At 43.5% G+C, this 14,391-nt stretch overlaps 1 protein-coding gene across 3 annotated transcripts in view; it reads right to left on the bottom strand.

Annotated features, from left to right (window-relative positions):
* The window catches only part of TRPA1 (transient receptor potential cation channel subfamily A member 1), a 1,005,076-nt gene that overhangs the window by 110,554 nt on the left and 880,131 nt on the right, over positions 1–14,391 (bottom strand). For all 3 annotated transcript variants that reach the window (XM_085605436.1, XM_085605435.1, XM_085605437.1), the window contains one exon: positions 9,047–9,229. In XM_085605436.1, coding sequence (XP_085461562.1) covers positions 9,047–9,229 — 183 coding nt within the window. The remainder of the gene's footprint in view (positions 1–9,046; positions 9,230–14,391) is intronic.

The following is a 14,391-nucleotide window of genomic DNA, read 5'->3' as shown; positions in this document are numbered from 1 at the left end:
TTGCAAGCCTTTTGGTTCCTGTAGTTTGGAGTTGCTGCAGCATGCTGCCAGTGTGCCGTTGAGAGAGAGGTGGAGGTCTCGTATTGGCGCTGCTCCACCCAGTCCCAAGCATTCCCAAGCTCTGTGAAGAAATAACTCGTGTCTATGACCAGGACTTGAGCTTGGTTGGGAAGAGAAGTGAATAGCGAAGGCCAACCTGTCTCAGTCTCTGCTTTCCACTCAGGAATGAAGCCCTACTTCGTTGCACCAGCATGGTATAGTCTGGAAAGATGAACACTTGTGCATTTTCATAATGAAGTTGTTCGATCACCCTGGCGGCTTGCAACAGGGTGTCCTTGTCTCTGTAGTTCATTAGGTTGGCCTTTACGGGCCTGGGGGAGTCCCCACCGGTGGTCATCACACTGGATCCAGTGGGCATGTTCCATTAGGAAGTGTGAGGGCAATTGACCCAGAGCCATCTTCTGTGACAGCCAGGTCTCAAGGAACTGTACAGGATCAGTGCCTTCTGCACCTTCTGGAATGTCTGCTATATGTAGATTATTTTGGCATGACAACCCTTCTGAGTCCTTTGCTCGAGCCTCAAGCTCCTGCACCTTTGCGGTGAGGGAGCGATCTTGACCTACCAGTTCTTTGATAGTCAGGCAAATCTCTGATCTCATGCTCATTGTGTGTGACGCGATCCACCAACTTTCGCTGGTCTTCACACAGTAATCCTAATTAATCGCCACAACATCAACTCCAGTGCACAGATCTTGCCAGTTATCTGCAATAGCTGTAAGTATTTGCCAAGCCTGAGATCTGTATGCACCACTACTGATGACATATTCAGTTGCAGGTCCTTGTTAGGTGTACCCACCATGTCATGATTCTGATGCCTCTGGTGTTGGAATCCCACTCCCCCTTTGCGCCCTATGACCAAGTGCTGCCCGCAGTTCAGTGGGGCACCTTTACATAAAGTCTGCTGTGTCAGACGTTGCAGTAGATGAAGCGATCAGCTGAGCCGGACCCGCCAGACACCCATACACATGTGATCCAGTCAATGGGGCAGCACGAGCAGTCCCACAAGGTAGAGAGACTCAGGTTCCATCAGAAGCTCCACCCCGAGCAATGCTTAGTGCTAGTGTTTTTCCTCTGCAGGCCTCCAAAGGCTCCAAGCCTGCCCACTTGGCACCGTCTACATCAAGCTCACACTCCGGTCGCCCGTTGAGCCCAGATAGTCCCACAGCAGGATCTGTTTCACCACTATCTCTATGTAGTAGGGTGGCATGAGCAGTCCGGGTGGCACACCCAAGTTGTTCATCTGAATTTGACTCAGCCCCAAACGTGGGTGAAGCGTAGGCCAGCCTGTCTCCTCTGTTCCCTCGTCAGCATTCACAAACACACATCAGGCCCTACAGGCAATGGGTGCTCCACACGTATGTGCACCTCTTCAATGCACCTGTATGCAAGCTTTCAGTCCCCACAATCCCCTGGGCCAAGCCCAGGCTCAGGGTAGAGGAAGAGGCTGGGGTTCCCTCCCCACTTGTAGTCACCCAGGCCACAGTCATTTGGCTATGCGCAGGCAGCTTTGTCCATTGTGCGAGTGCATATGTCGCCTCGCACTCCTCCACCTCCTACATTCTGAAACAGGGACCAATTTTAGTCACAATGTGGCAGGTATTGAGTGAACAAGGGGTAAATGAGAGATGCCAGGCAAGATGAAACAGTCCCCAATGGTCACCGAAACCCCCTCTCCCATCACAGTACTCACGCCTGGCAGGCCCCAGCACCCCTTGGCACAAGGTGTAGGGTACCTTCATCTCGCACCCCCTGGCCCGGCCCTATGCACCAGATATAAGCCAGACACGAGCCATGGATTGGGGCCCAGACTGTCCCATGGTGCCACCTCTCCAGCCTGGCTGCGCTGGAGGTCCCCGGCAGCTGCCACGTGTCATGCCACCTCCAGCGCACTGGAGGCCTGCCTTGTGGAGAAGACTCACCAGAGAAAGCAGCTCCCCTGAGCTCAGGGGACTCTGCAAAAAGAGTCCGCTGGTGCCATGCTGGTCTGTGCTCTTTAATTCAGGCCAAGCCAGGGATTCCCAGATTTGGATGGTAGCAGGCAAATACGGATCTTAGGTCTCCCGACATAGCAACCCTAAAACCCGTTGGCCATCTTACCTCAGCTGGCCACACCTCCAGCTGTGCCCAATATTGAACATCAGAAAAGGAACTCCCATTTCCTCTGTTCCCTTTGACTACATCATTCTCAAACTGTACGACATCAAGGCACTGCATGACAGTTTAAAAGATGGAATTGAATATTACATCATTTAAATACACTGCTTGGAATAGTTAAATATCAAGTTACAAAATAGAGAGAAAAATTACAATAGCACCGTCATTTTGATCAATCTCATCCACCTAAACAACCCAGGTTTTCAAAATATATTAGCAATGAAAATGTTTTCCCAAACAAGGTATAAATGTGCATTAAATATATCTTCCCACCGAGATGTTGTAAAATCTTGAAGTATTTCAGCTGACCTATAATACTTAACCATGAAGGCAACTCTCTATTTCTATTTATCCTGATAAAGATCTAGTACCTAGAACTGCCCAAAACCTCATCGGGAAGATCAAATTCAGTAGTTTTATAAATCTCTAAAATTAAAGAAAACAATATCTAGAATGGTCTCGTATTTTCTGCACAAAAAGATCATTGTACATAGAGGACAGGCTCTGAACTAGTGCTGCAGATCAAATACAAATGCAAAAACAACAACTGATGGACAGAATGCAGAACGGTGTCATATATTCATCCCAGTACAGAGATATGGGCCTAAATCCATTGTTTGTTTGCTCCCCATGCCATTCTAGTTCAAACCCAGCCATATCCAAATCAGTCTTGACCATGCGCCCAATTGGGAACAGTTCAGCCCGAATTGCCAGACCCAGTCCACCCTGGACTGGAAACAAGCATCCTAGGACCGGTTTTGGGATTTCACCCCTCATCAGCCAGAATAGCTTGACTCCAGTGGCATTGAGAGCACGGGACCCACGTCTGGGCATGCCCGTCCCACTCGGGGGTGACAAATGCAGTCTTGACCCTGTGCCCAATGGGAACAGATTACTGATTTATGATGTCGGTCGCACTCCTTGTTAATCTTGTTAATCAGATTAATCTCTTGTAAAGTTCTTTGGGTGCTATGGGATCCTATCCCCTGATCAAAGGGATGTGACGTAGAAATAAGCAGGCAATCCTTCACCACTTGAAGGTATATCCCATTTAGCACTCCTCTTTATCTTCGTATCTTAATAAAGCGTAAGCCAAGTATGAATGTTAAATCTTGACTGTTTAATCTCACAGTGTATGAGTTCATAAGTAGATTTGACGTAGCAAAAACTTTTTGTCAATTTTCACGATTTATACTTTGAACTGTTAATAACAGCGTACTCGGGTCAAAGGGTTAGTTCCCAATGCATTTCGGGGCGTGCCCCTTTTCAGGGGATTCTCCCTGTAAACAGAAATAGTCTCTTAATAATATCAGAGCCAGAATGCAAGAACTTAAAAGAAAAACCTTTATGTATTAGTCATGCAGTAAATACGTTAGTCCGTGTTGTCTGCAAATTGTAATCCCATATGATTTACTGGCTGTATATCATTTGTAAATAGCTAAATGAAAAGCTGAGATTTCATACAACTCATCTATGGGAACAGACCAGTTCAAACTGCCAGGCCAGGTCCTCCCTGGACTGTAAACAAGCATCCTAGGACCGGTTTCGGGGCTTCACCCATCATCAGTAAGGATAGCTTGACTACAGTGGCATGGAGATTACGGGACCCACGTCTGGGCATACCCGTCCCACTCGGGGTGACAAATGCAAACAGAACAAATGATAGACAGAATGCAGAACAATGTCATACATTCACCCCAATACAGAGATCCGGGTCTAAATCCATTGTTTCTTTGCTCCCCTTACCATTCAAGTTTGAACCCAGCTATTTGCAAATAAGTCTTGACCCTGCGCCCAATGGAAACAGTCCCGCCCAAACTACGATGCCAGGTCCTCCCTGGACTGGAGACAAGCATCCTAGGACTGGTTTTCCGGTTTCACCCCTCTTCAGTCAGGATAGCTCGACTCCAGTGGCATGGAGAGCACAGGACCCAAGTCTGTGCATACCTGTCCCACTTAGGGTGACAAATGCAAAAACAACAATTGATGGACAGAATGCACAACAATGTCATACATTCACTGCAGTACAAAGATCTGGGCCTAAATCCATCGCACAGGGTCAAGACTGATTTACATATGTCTGGGTCTGAACTGGGGTGGCAAAGTGAACTGAAGAACGATAATGGATTCAACCCAGAACTGTGACTGGGGGTTAGTGTTCAGTACTCCGTCCATCATCTAAATGTGTTTGCTTTGTTCACCAAAAGTTGGCAGGGTATGCCCAGACGTGGATCCCTTGCTCATTTTGCCGCTGGATTCAAGCTAGCCTGGCTGATGAGGGGTGTTACCCCAAAACTGGTCCCAGGATGCTTGTTTCCGGGCCAGTTAAGATCTGGCTTGGCAGTTCGGGCTGGACTGTTTCCATGAGGCACAGGGTCAAGACTGGTTTGCATATGGCTGGGTCTGTACCGGGGTGGCAAAGTGAACTAAAGTATGATGATGGATTCAACCCAGATCTGTGACTGGGGGTGAGTGTCTGAAACGTTTCAGTATTCCGTCCATCATCTACTTGTGTTTGCGCAGTTGAAATGCAGGCAAAGCCAGTGGGGCGGAGGTGGTGGCATTGGAGCAATGATAATTTGTCCGGCTACCATTACAATCTGAATTGTTGGAAGTGATTTAGAAGGTCACTATTCAGAAATTCTTCATATGGCTGCAGGTGAAACATTGGAGGTCATTTAGAGTTTTTGTGGGGCAGGAGAGCTAACAAAAACTGGCATTTCTCCTACCTTGCAAAACTTGGGGCTCCCCACCTGATTCAGTATGGGAAACCAATGTTTAAAGGATGGGTGCTACCATCCCAGGTCTATCAAAGGAAGCAACCTGTCAAGGACTAGATAATATGATGGTCTGTGGAGTCTCCTTGATTGCCCTTGGAAATGGGAATGGAATTCTACTCACTAGCCAGAGTGCACAAAAAAGTTTACGTGAACATGTCCCAATTAGGTGGAAACCTCCACAAAATGAAAAGAAATCCTTGGTAATATTGAAGTTCTTGATTGAAGAGGAGCATTAATACTAAAGAAATCAGCAAGGCACCAAATTTGTCCTGACACAAGATAAGAGAAAAGAGACAATCAAGAATCCTATGTGCATATTTGCAGAAGAAGATCCAACTGCTTGATGCAAAAACCTAGGATGAAAATTGCAGCACGTGGGTGAGGAATGCATTGTAAATCAGAGAACACATGCTTTGCACTGCTTCTTACTCTTGTGATTGCATCCCTCCTATATGATTACATAAGATTCAAACAGGAGTATACATCACAGAAAAAAGCTCTAGTTCATTGTCAATTGGAAACCTCAACATCCAAATAACAAACATCACCTTGGAAGACCAGGTTAGGGGGCATGTCCTCACCCCTTTCCAGAAAGTCTAGTTGTTATAACCCAAAGTTTGAGATCCTTCGTTCCACGCTGAATTCCAGAGTCTGCCATCACCCTTTATGCCTAGCAATCAAGGTAATTCTAGAACAAGCCCTCTTATGGGCATGAAAACTCCACAGTAGCCAGATGCTCAGCCAGATGCAGGGTGCTACACTTGGCAGCGCATGGAATGATTCTTCCCTTCCTGAGCGGTAATGGACTTTGGTAAGTTCTTGACACCACTCTTGGCTTAGGTGTACCTCGAACAAAGTTGCAGTCCTCGAAGGATCAGGTGTCTTCCATAACTAGGATGGTTTACTTAATACAGATATATCTTAGCATGTCAGTCACTGGGAGCGAAAAGAATTCCTTTGTGGAAAGTGAAAACTTACTGCATATAAGGGTCAATGAATTTTTTTGTTTTTCACAAGTTCCTATTTTTGAAAGAATTTAATAAGCAGGGAAAAAACTAACATGGACGTTTCTCAGCATTTGGCATTGGCTAAAGTGCACCTACCAAATAGGTTGATGTATTTTTCCCAAAAGAGATCTCCACAAAGCAGGCAAGGATCACTAAATGTGGCTGAGAGTCCTCCATTGAGGTGGCAGAGGCCCGCCAGTCCTTAAAACACACCCTTGTGATGAAATTACAATATATTATTTTCACTGGCATAGATCACAATCTTTCTTTTTTCCTAAATTGTACTTGTGATATCTGCCACCAAATGTACACAGGCAAAAAGTGAGCGTTTATACACACAGTGGATTTTCACTTTGTGATGGATGGACAAGGACTATACAACAAGTCTGTCCATGGCAACATGTTGGGTTGGAAAAAGAACTAGTTGGTTGTGAAAGAGCTACAGCTCACACTTTCATATTAGTTTATAATTACAATCTAATGGTTCTACGTCATCAAAGAGTGTAAGTATTATTTTGTTGAAATTCTATAGTAGGTTTGGTTGGGCTTGTGTGATTGTAAAGGAGTTTGGGCCAATCCATTTAAACGAATAGAGAGAGATTTTAGGGTCAGTCAAGAGACTTGACAAACAATACTATATAATACAAACTATATGACCAAACTGGGTTAGAAGAACTACGAAATAGTGTTTACTTGTTTAACAATAAGTAGGGTTCTATCAAAAGGTAGTTTTTTATTGAGAGGGCGTGAGACATCCTGCTAAGGTGGCAGGTTATAATTAATTAGAAAAATTGTTGGATTCCACCATTGTATATGGCACTACTAATCAGGAGAAATAAAGAGAATGTTATGACATGAGTCATCCATGGCATGGTTGCTGTACAGTATGATCCAGAGGTATTAAGGAATCAGGTGAGACACTTGAAAAAGAAGTGTAACTAGTAGGGTACTGAGTGAACTACTGGTTTGGGGGTTTTAGGGTTGCTTTGTTTATTCAGCTTAAGAGTGTAGGTTCATACAACTGTTAAGGGTTGTAGGAATAATAAACAACAGTTAGGGAATCAAGGTTAGGAATATAGTACCCCAGGAGAGCAGGTAAACATACATTATCAGCTCAGATTAGGGCCCAAGGCAGCAGGAATGAGCACAGCAACAGGTTATGTATCAACACACTACAGGGGTGGATAGGAGCATACAACAAATCAATGGTGCAGGTAAATCACACATAAATCAAGGGTGCAGGTAAGGCATAGAACAGTACATGGACACACACCAATTCAGGAGATTAAAAAAGAGCACACAGTAGTTCAGAGGTGCATGTAGAGAATGCAACAGTCCAGGAGTGCAGTTAAGGAACATTTCATTTCAAGTGTACAAGTAAGGCACACATAAGTCCCGTGTAAATGTAAAGCATGCAAGAGTTAAGGGAAGGCACATATTAGCACACAAACATTTGAAATGAGCCGGGTGTACAGAAAAAGAACAACAGTTCAGAAGTGCTGTTAAGGCAGAAGAAAAGTGCAGGAGATAGAGGTTTTGCAGTAGCAGGGACGGCAGTGCTCAATTTGCAAAAATATAAGTGTCAGGGCCCTCGTCAGGAGGCAACCCTAGCTTGCACCACCCATTGCCACTGCTGTCACTGCCAATTACAGTACCTACACAACTACAAGCCATCACACTGCTGCAAGTGTGACAATTTCGACTGTTCGAGGCCCCCAAAGCTATAAGTATGGCTTGGGAGGCAGGTATTAGTAGTTTTAATATCTATACACCTGCTAAACATCTGTTGTTGTGGTCATCTCTATATTTCACAAACAGTGCCACCATGTGGTAGCTGTCATAAGTCCCAGTGTTGTCAATTAAGTGCCTGTGCTGAGCACCTCAAACTACCGGCTCAAATTAAGCACTGAGGGGTGGTAAGCATTATGAGAAAGCAACAGGATCATAGCGGAATCTACATATGAACCAGGCAGGGCTCAGGCTTGCATGCCGGATGTCTTGATAGCAAAGTGCTTTCCACTCCTTGTCTTATGTTGTGCTGCTCCATACATCTCCTGCTTTATGTCTAAAGCAAGTTGTGAGCATGGAATGTGCTTAGACTACACTTCCCATGCAAAAATGGCATTCCATTTTTGGGAATCAACCATGCTTTCACTGTGGGTAGGTGCTATTGGCCAAGTCCTTGAGTTTATGGGGCTCCAGATGCCGGTCTAAATGGCAGGGCCAGAGGGCCAAATTGCTCTGCTTCCAGGTTTTAATGATGTTGAAGTCAGGATGATACTTGCTCTGCAGGACAGCATCTTTGTATTGAGACTGAGGGCCTGATTACAAAGGTAAATTTATACTTTTGTGGAAGTTTACTGTTGTTTTCTATTCGCAAAGGTATTTTACTAGGTGTGTCTTTACAACTGCGTAGCATCCGCACATAAAAAGATAGGACTGTCTTATTTTATGTATATAGACTCTGCAGTCATAGAGATATTACTCATAAAATACCTTTGTGAATGGCAAAGAATCGTAAATTTACACAGAAGTGTAAGTTTAACTTTGTGAATCAGACCCAGTGTTGCCATTTCAAAATTGTAGGCAGAGGGCCTATCTTTTTATGTGCGGAGACTGTTGTCGTAAAGATACTACTTGTAAAATTGCTTTGTGAATTGCAAAAAATCGTAAACTAAAATCAACGCTGACTCTTGATGCTGGGCCAGAACTGCTGTGGGATTGTCTACATTTGTTGACCTCAGGATACATGGCTGGATGGTGTGACTGGAGAAAAAGACAGCTCCGACTCTGAAATATGAGAATATTGTGGAGTACGCCTCCTCAACAGCCTGGCCGCATTAGGGGCATGAGGGATTTCGGGGCATGTGGCACACTAAAGATAGGAAGCAGTTTGCTGGGTATTGGCAGAGGTGTCTCAGCTGATAATGATTGATGGGGTCAAAGGTGCAGTGATGTACCCAAAGTGACCCATGTGCTGCAACAAGGGGACCGGGGTACCTCCCACACTACTGAATAATTGTACCAGTAGAAAAAAATACTTACAAGTAGGTTCATGAGAAGAATTGGAATCAGCAATGTGAACATAATGAGATGTACAAATGAGAATATTTCATATGGCATTTGATCTTCAATCAGTGGATGAAGGAAACCATCCTGGTAGTTCACATCCCCCAGCATCATTGAAAAAGTCTGCATTAGTGAAAAGTATGGGCTGCTGAAAGAGGTCTGAAAAATAAAGCACAAAGCTTGTTTTGATATTATAGACAACATTTCGCATTATTTTATCCGCATTATTTCTCGAAGTGCATATATTGAAAGGCAGAGCAGACATTTTACACGTTCGTCTCACCCGGCACCATACATTGTGCATTGCAATGTATTCGGTAGGAGACTCAATCAAATCCAAATATGCAAACATGTGATATAAATATGGCTTTCTTTAGTGCTTGTTAATGCAAGCCGTAAAGAAAGACTTAAAATACAAACTACCAGACAATACAAAAAAGCAGGGACTATGTTGTAATGAAGAAACACTCACTGTGTACCTGGCTAACATGGAGAAATCTTTTTATACCACCTAGCAGTAAAAGTGAAGGCTGAAAGGTGCAGCCACCAAAAAGCAGTTGTTTTTGCACGATCGTTAAATAAATGTTGCTTTTATTGCTTCTGTAGGAGACCCTCTTGGGACACTACACAAGTGACAATATATGTACATTCACAGTACTTTACACTAATGTGCAGCAATCTGTGGATAACAACTGATATGTCTTCACCACAGCTCTTCATTTATTCACAAATTGAAGCACTACTATTTCACATCCCACAGACCATCTTTGAATTCTGCGTAAAAAGAACAACCCAGACAAGGTTTTTTTAAAATTACAATTGACTAACGCATGACCTGCTACCCCATAATCCTGCATCATTTATAACTTGCGCTATTTTATGTGAATCACTGATGCTCAAAATGTAATTGTACACGTTTGAAAGAGAAATACTATCGTCACACCAGCAGTGAAATCTCCTGGGGAGGCCATCTTTTTCTTCATGTAGATTTTGACCTGCGCTCCTCATAACAATTTTATATAATAACAATTTTCTTAGTTATGCCGTAGGTTCAGAGAAACTGGTTATAAAGATGGGCTTTTAGATCAGTTTTGGAGATATGGAAAAAGAACATCTCTAAATCTTTACTTTCAGCTAGGGATCTGGTCACATATTTAGAGTACAATGATGAATGATTGAATGAATGAAAAAGTATTTGCAATGCCAAAACAGCTGCTTCCAAAGGAAGTGTCCATGAGCTAAGCAGATATCTAATGACAGACACAGAATGCAGTCTAATACCGCAGAGAGATCTACATTTCTTTAAACAGTCAGGTTTTCAACTAGGCTTTAAAGACTGACTCTGATGCAAGACAATGAAGCTGGTCCGGCAGCTAGTTCCATAATTTAGTCTCCTCCAAAGCTCTTGTGTATTCTGGGAATGCTAGGTAAATTTGGCTTGCTGAGTGGAAGGCCCTCTGACATGCATATTTACTAACATTTTCCTGAATATAGTCGGACCTTCTTAGAGCCTTCAATAATGTGAAGCAAATTGCAACAGTAGCTTGCACCTGAGGTTGGAATGATAATTCTATATCCAATTTTACCCCCAGATTGCAGGCCACTGATCTTGGTGTTGGGGTTTACCCCAGCTCTATTGGCCAAATTATGTGTATGCCCAATTGAGATACATTTCCAAAGACTACAATTTCATGTCCTATTGCTATGGATTTTAAAGCTACCACAAATGCAGCACAATGTTCAGTGCATAATTCTTTGTTTTTTCTCTAGTAGAAGGTTACCATATTGCTGTAACTCCTTCTTGAATTGCACCTTCATTGCCTCAATGGTACAATTAATGTGTTTTTTCTTAGGGATAATATATGTTTTGTTCATATTGTCTGTCTTGTTTGTCAGTTTCGATAACTACTCAATTGTGTCTTATATATAAATATTTCTTCTCACATCTATCTCTCTATTGTTAGGAACATTTATGGCTCAGAAAGTGTGAAAAATTATTTCCATAAATGTTAAGGATTTATAAAATCTGTTGAAAAGAAGGAAAATATTAGATTATTTACATAAATTTAAAGTTAATATATGTTTTATACAAGAAGCACACATAGACAATTATATATTAGTCCATACGACAAAAACATGGGTTCATACTGTTTAATCTGAAATTTCCTTGCCAGCAAAAGGATGAAAAAATGAATAGGGTATACTCTTTTGTTTTAAATTACAGATCAATATTTTAAATATTAACATTTATTCAGCAGGATATTTTATTTCCCTACATAATTAAGGGTGCATAAAATCCTAGTAAGGAGGCTTTCACTAATTTAAAAAGTTTAAATTCTCCCTCTCGCTGTTCCAACACTATTAATCATTGGCATGAGCTGTGCAATGTCTTGGCACAGTTTTTCAAAGAATAAATGTGGAAGAGTTGGTCTAGCTTTGTCTCTGCCGATTCTTTTAATACATGATTCCTGTTGCTGAGACTAGTCCTCTTGAAATAAGTGGCAACTGTTGGAATTTTGCCACATGATTGCTGAAGAGCTGAGTACTTTAATGTAGGTCATTTAATTGGTTTTCTTTCTGATCCTTACCCCTTATGGATATTGGCTGAGGCAAAAGATCTCTTGGTTTCAATTTATCATTTTTGTTTTTAAATCTGCCAATATCCATTATAGAGTCAGAAGCCCTGCTTGTTGGAAGCATGCTTACATTGTTCCTTTTCCTAAGAAATACTTCATAGGTTCAGAAGTTCATTCTAATTTACACCTATCTCATTATTGCCATTTCTGACCAAGCTTATAAAAAGACGTACATTTACTGTTAGATAAGACATAATCTGCCTTTAGACACTCTCTCAGTACTGAGACCATGCTCTTAGCCATAGTTGATGACCTCAGAAATATCTTGGATCGGGGTGTTTCGGCTTCTCTGCATCTACTTGTTCTCTCTGGATTCTTTAATGTGATTTGCACGTAGTACTCATCGAGCGGCTCATAAATATCGGTGTTGGGAAGGATCAAATCTTTTCTAGTGGAGAGATATAACTGTGTTTCACTGTCCACTTATCACTCAGGAAATTTAAATTTCCCTTGTAGTGTCCCTCGGGGTTTGTCTTTTAGCCCAACATTGTTTAATATATATCACTGAAAAGAGTTGCCTCTGTGGGGACTTCCTCCCGGGAGGTGACTCTCTTAGAACTGAGGACTGCAGAAAGAACAGCACTGCCCATTCATCAAATGAAACGGCTCTACGCGTTTCGGACTTGCATCCTTGGTCACGAGCCTCACCAGGAAAGACAGCAAACAATATGTAGGACTTCTGCCACATTTATTTGAACGTGCCAAGGGGGGCGTGTGCCCCGCCCTCAGGAGCAAAGCACTCTGGTTTTCGCAGTTCTTACACAAGTGTATACCCCAGTGGGTGTTTGTCCATCTCCTAAGTTTCAGTACAAATAATGTCCCCAGTGGGTTGATGAAAAGACATGCACTGTACTTGCTGCTAATAAAGCGTCACTCCGTTTGAGCCCTCCGCTCCAAACTGCATCTGGACCTCCAGTTGCTTAGGATCCGCTGCAACACGGCGGGTCATCCTCGCGACCAGAGAGGCCGCTAAAATAACACCGAAAAGCATTGCCTCTGTGGGGACTTCCTCCCGGAAGGTGACTCTCTTAGAACTCAGGACTGCAGAAAGAACAGCACTGCCCATTCATCAAATTAAACGGCTCTACTCGTTTCGGACTTGCATCCTTGGTCACGAGCCTCACCAGGAAAGACAGCAAACAATATGTAAGACTTCTGCCACATTTTTTTCACAAGGCTCGTGAAAAAGGACGAAAGTTTGAAACGCGTTGGGCCACTGAAATATTGATTGGAAGCAAGAGGCTGTGATGTTCGACTCTCACTTACCTTGGAGAGTAACCCTGAGGGAGGGCGTCCTCACAAGTGGCAAACTTTTGGATTGATTTAAGCGGCCGTTGCTTGGTCGCGAGGACGAACCGCCGCTGCAAAGCACCGGCAAGGGGGCCAAAGGGCTCAAGAGCGAGTGAGTTTTCATTGGCGACATGCAGAGCCTCAAACTTTTTATCAACCCACTGGGGAATAGTATGTGACAATATTAAATACAACAGCACCCACTTGGTTACGATTGTTAATGGGAACACTGCAATAACCAGAATGCCTTGCTCATTGGAGCAGTAACACACGCCCACTGTGGCGAGGAATGAATAAAGCTGAATGGTGCTCCACATTTTGCTGCTGTGTTTTATTAGTGCAAGGCTCGTGAAAAAGGACGAAAGTTTCAAACACGTTGGGCCGCTCAAATATTGATTGGAAGCAAGAGGCTGTGATGTTCGACTCTCACTTACCTTAGAAAGTAACCCTGAGGGAGGGCGTCCTCACAAGTGGCAAACTTTTGGATTGATTTAAGCAGCTGTTGCTTGGTCGTGAGGACGAACCGCCGCTGCAAAGCGGATCCTCGGTGCTCCGAGGTCGGAGCACTGGCAATGGGACCAAAGGGCTCAAGAGCGAGTGAGTTTTCATTGGCGACATGCAGAGCCTCAAACTTTTTTTCAACCCACTGGGGAATACTATGTGACAATATTAAAGACAACAGCACCCACTTGGTTACAATTGTTAATGGGAACACTGCAATAACCAGAATGCCTTGCTCATTGCAGCAGTAAGACACGCCCACTGTGGCGTGGAATGAATAAAGCTGAATGGTGCTCCACATTTGGCTGCTGTGTTTTATTAGTTCAAGGCTCGTGAAAAAGGACGAAAGTTTGAAACGCGTTGGGACGCTGAAATATTGCTTGAAGCAAGAGGCTGTGATGTTCAACTCTCACTTACCTTAGAGAGTAAACCTGAGGGAGGGCGTCCTTACAAGTGGCAAACTTTTGGATTGATTTAAGCGGCTGTTGCTTGGTCGCGAGGACGAACCGCCGCTGCAAAGCGGATCCTCGGTGCTCCGAGGTCGGAGCACCGGCAATGGGACCAAAGGGCTCAAGAGCGAGTGAGTTTTCATTGGCGACATGCAGAGCCTCAAACTTTTTATCAACCCACTGGGGAATAGTATGTGATAATATTAAATACAACAGCACCCACTTGGTTACGATTGTTAATGGGAACACTGCAATAACCAGAATGCCTTGCTCATTGGAGCAGTAACACACGCCCACTGTGGCGAGGAATGAATAAAGCTGAATGGTGCTCCACATTTGGCTGCTGTGTTTTATTAGTTCAAGGCTCATGAAAAAGGACGAAAGTTTGAAACGCGTTGGGACGCTGAAATATTGCTTGAAGCAAGAGGCTGTGATGTTCAACTCT

Source organism: Triturus cristatus, chromosome 5_1, assembly GCF_964204655.1.
Source record: "Triturus cristatus chromosome 5_1, aTriCri1.1, whole genome shotgun sequence".
Taxonomy (NCBI): domain Eukaryota; kingdom Metazoa; phylum Chordata; class Amphibia; order Caudata; family Salamandridae; genus Triturus; species Triturus cristatus.
The sequence above is the reverse complement of the archived record's forward strand: the minus strand, read 5'-3'. Positions and strand labels throughout refer to the sequence as shown.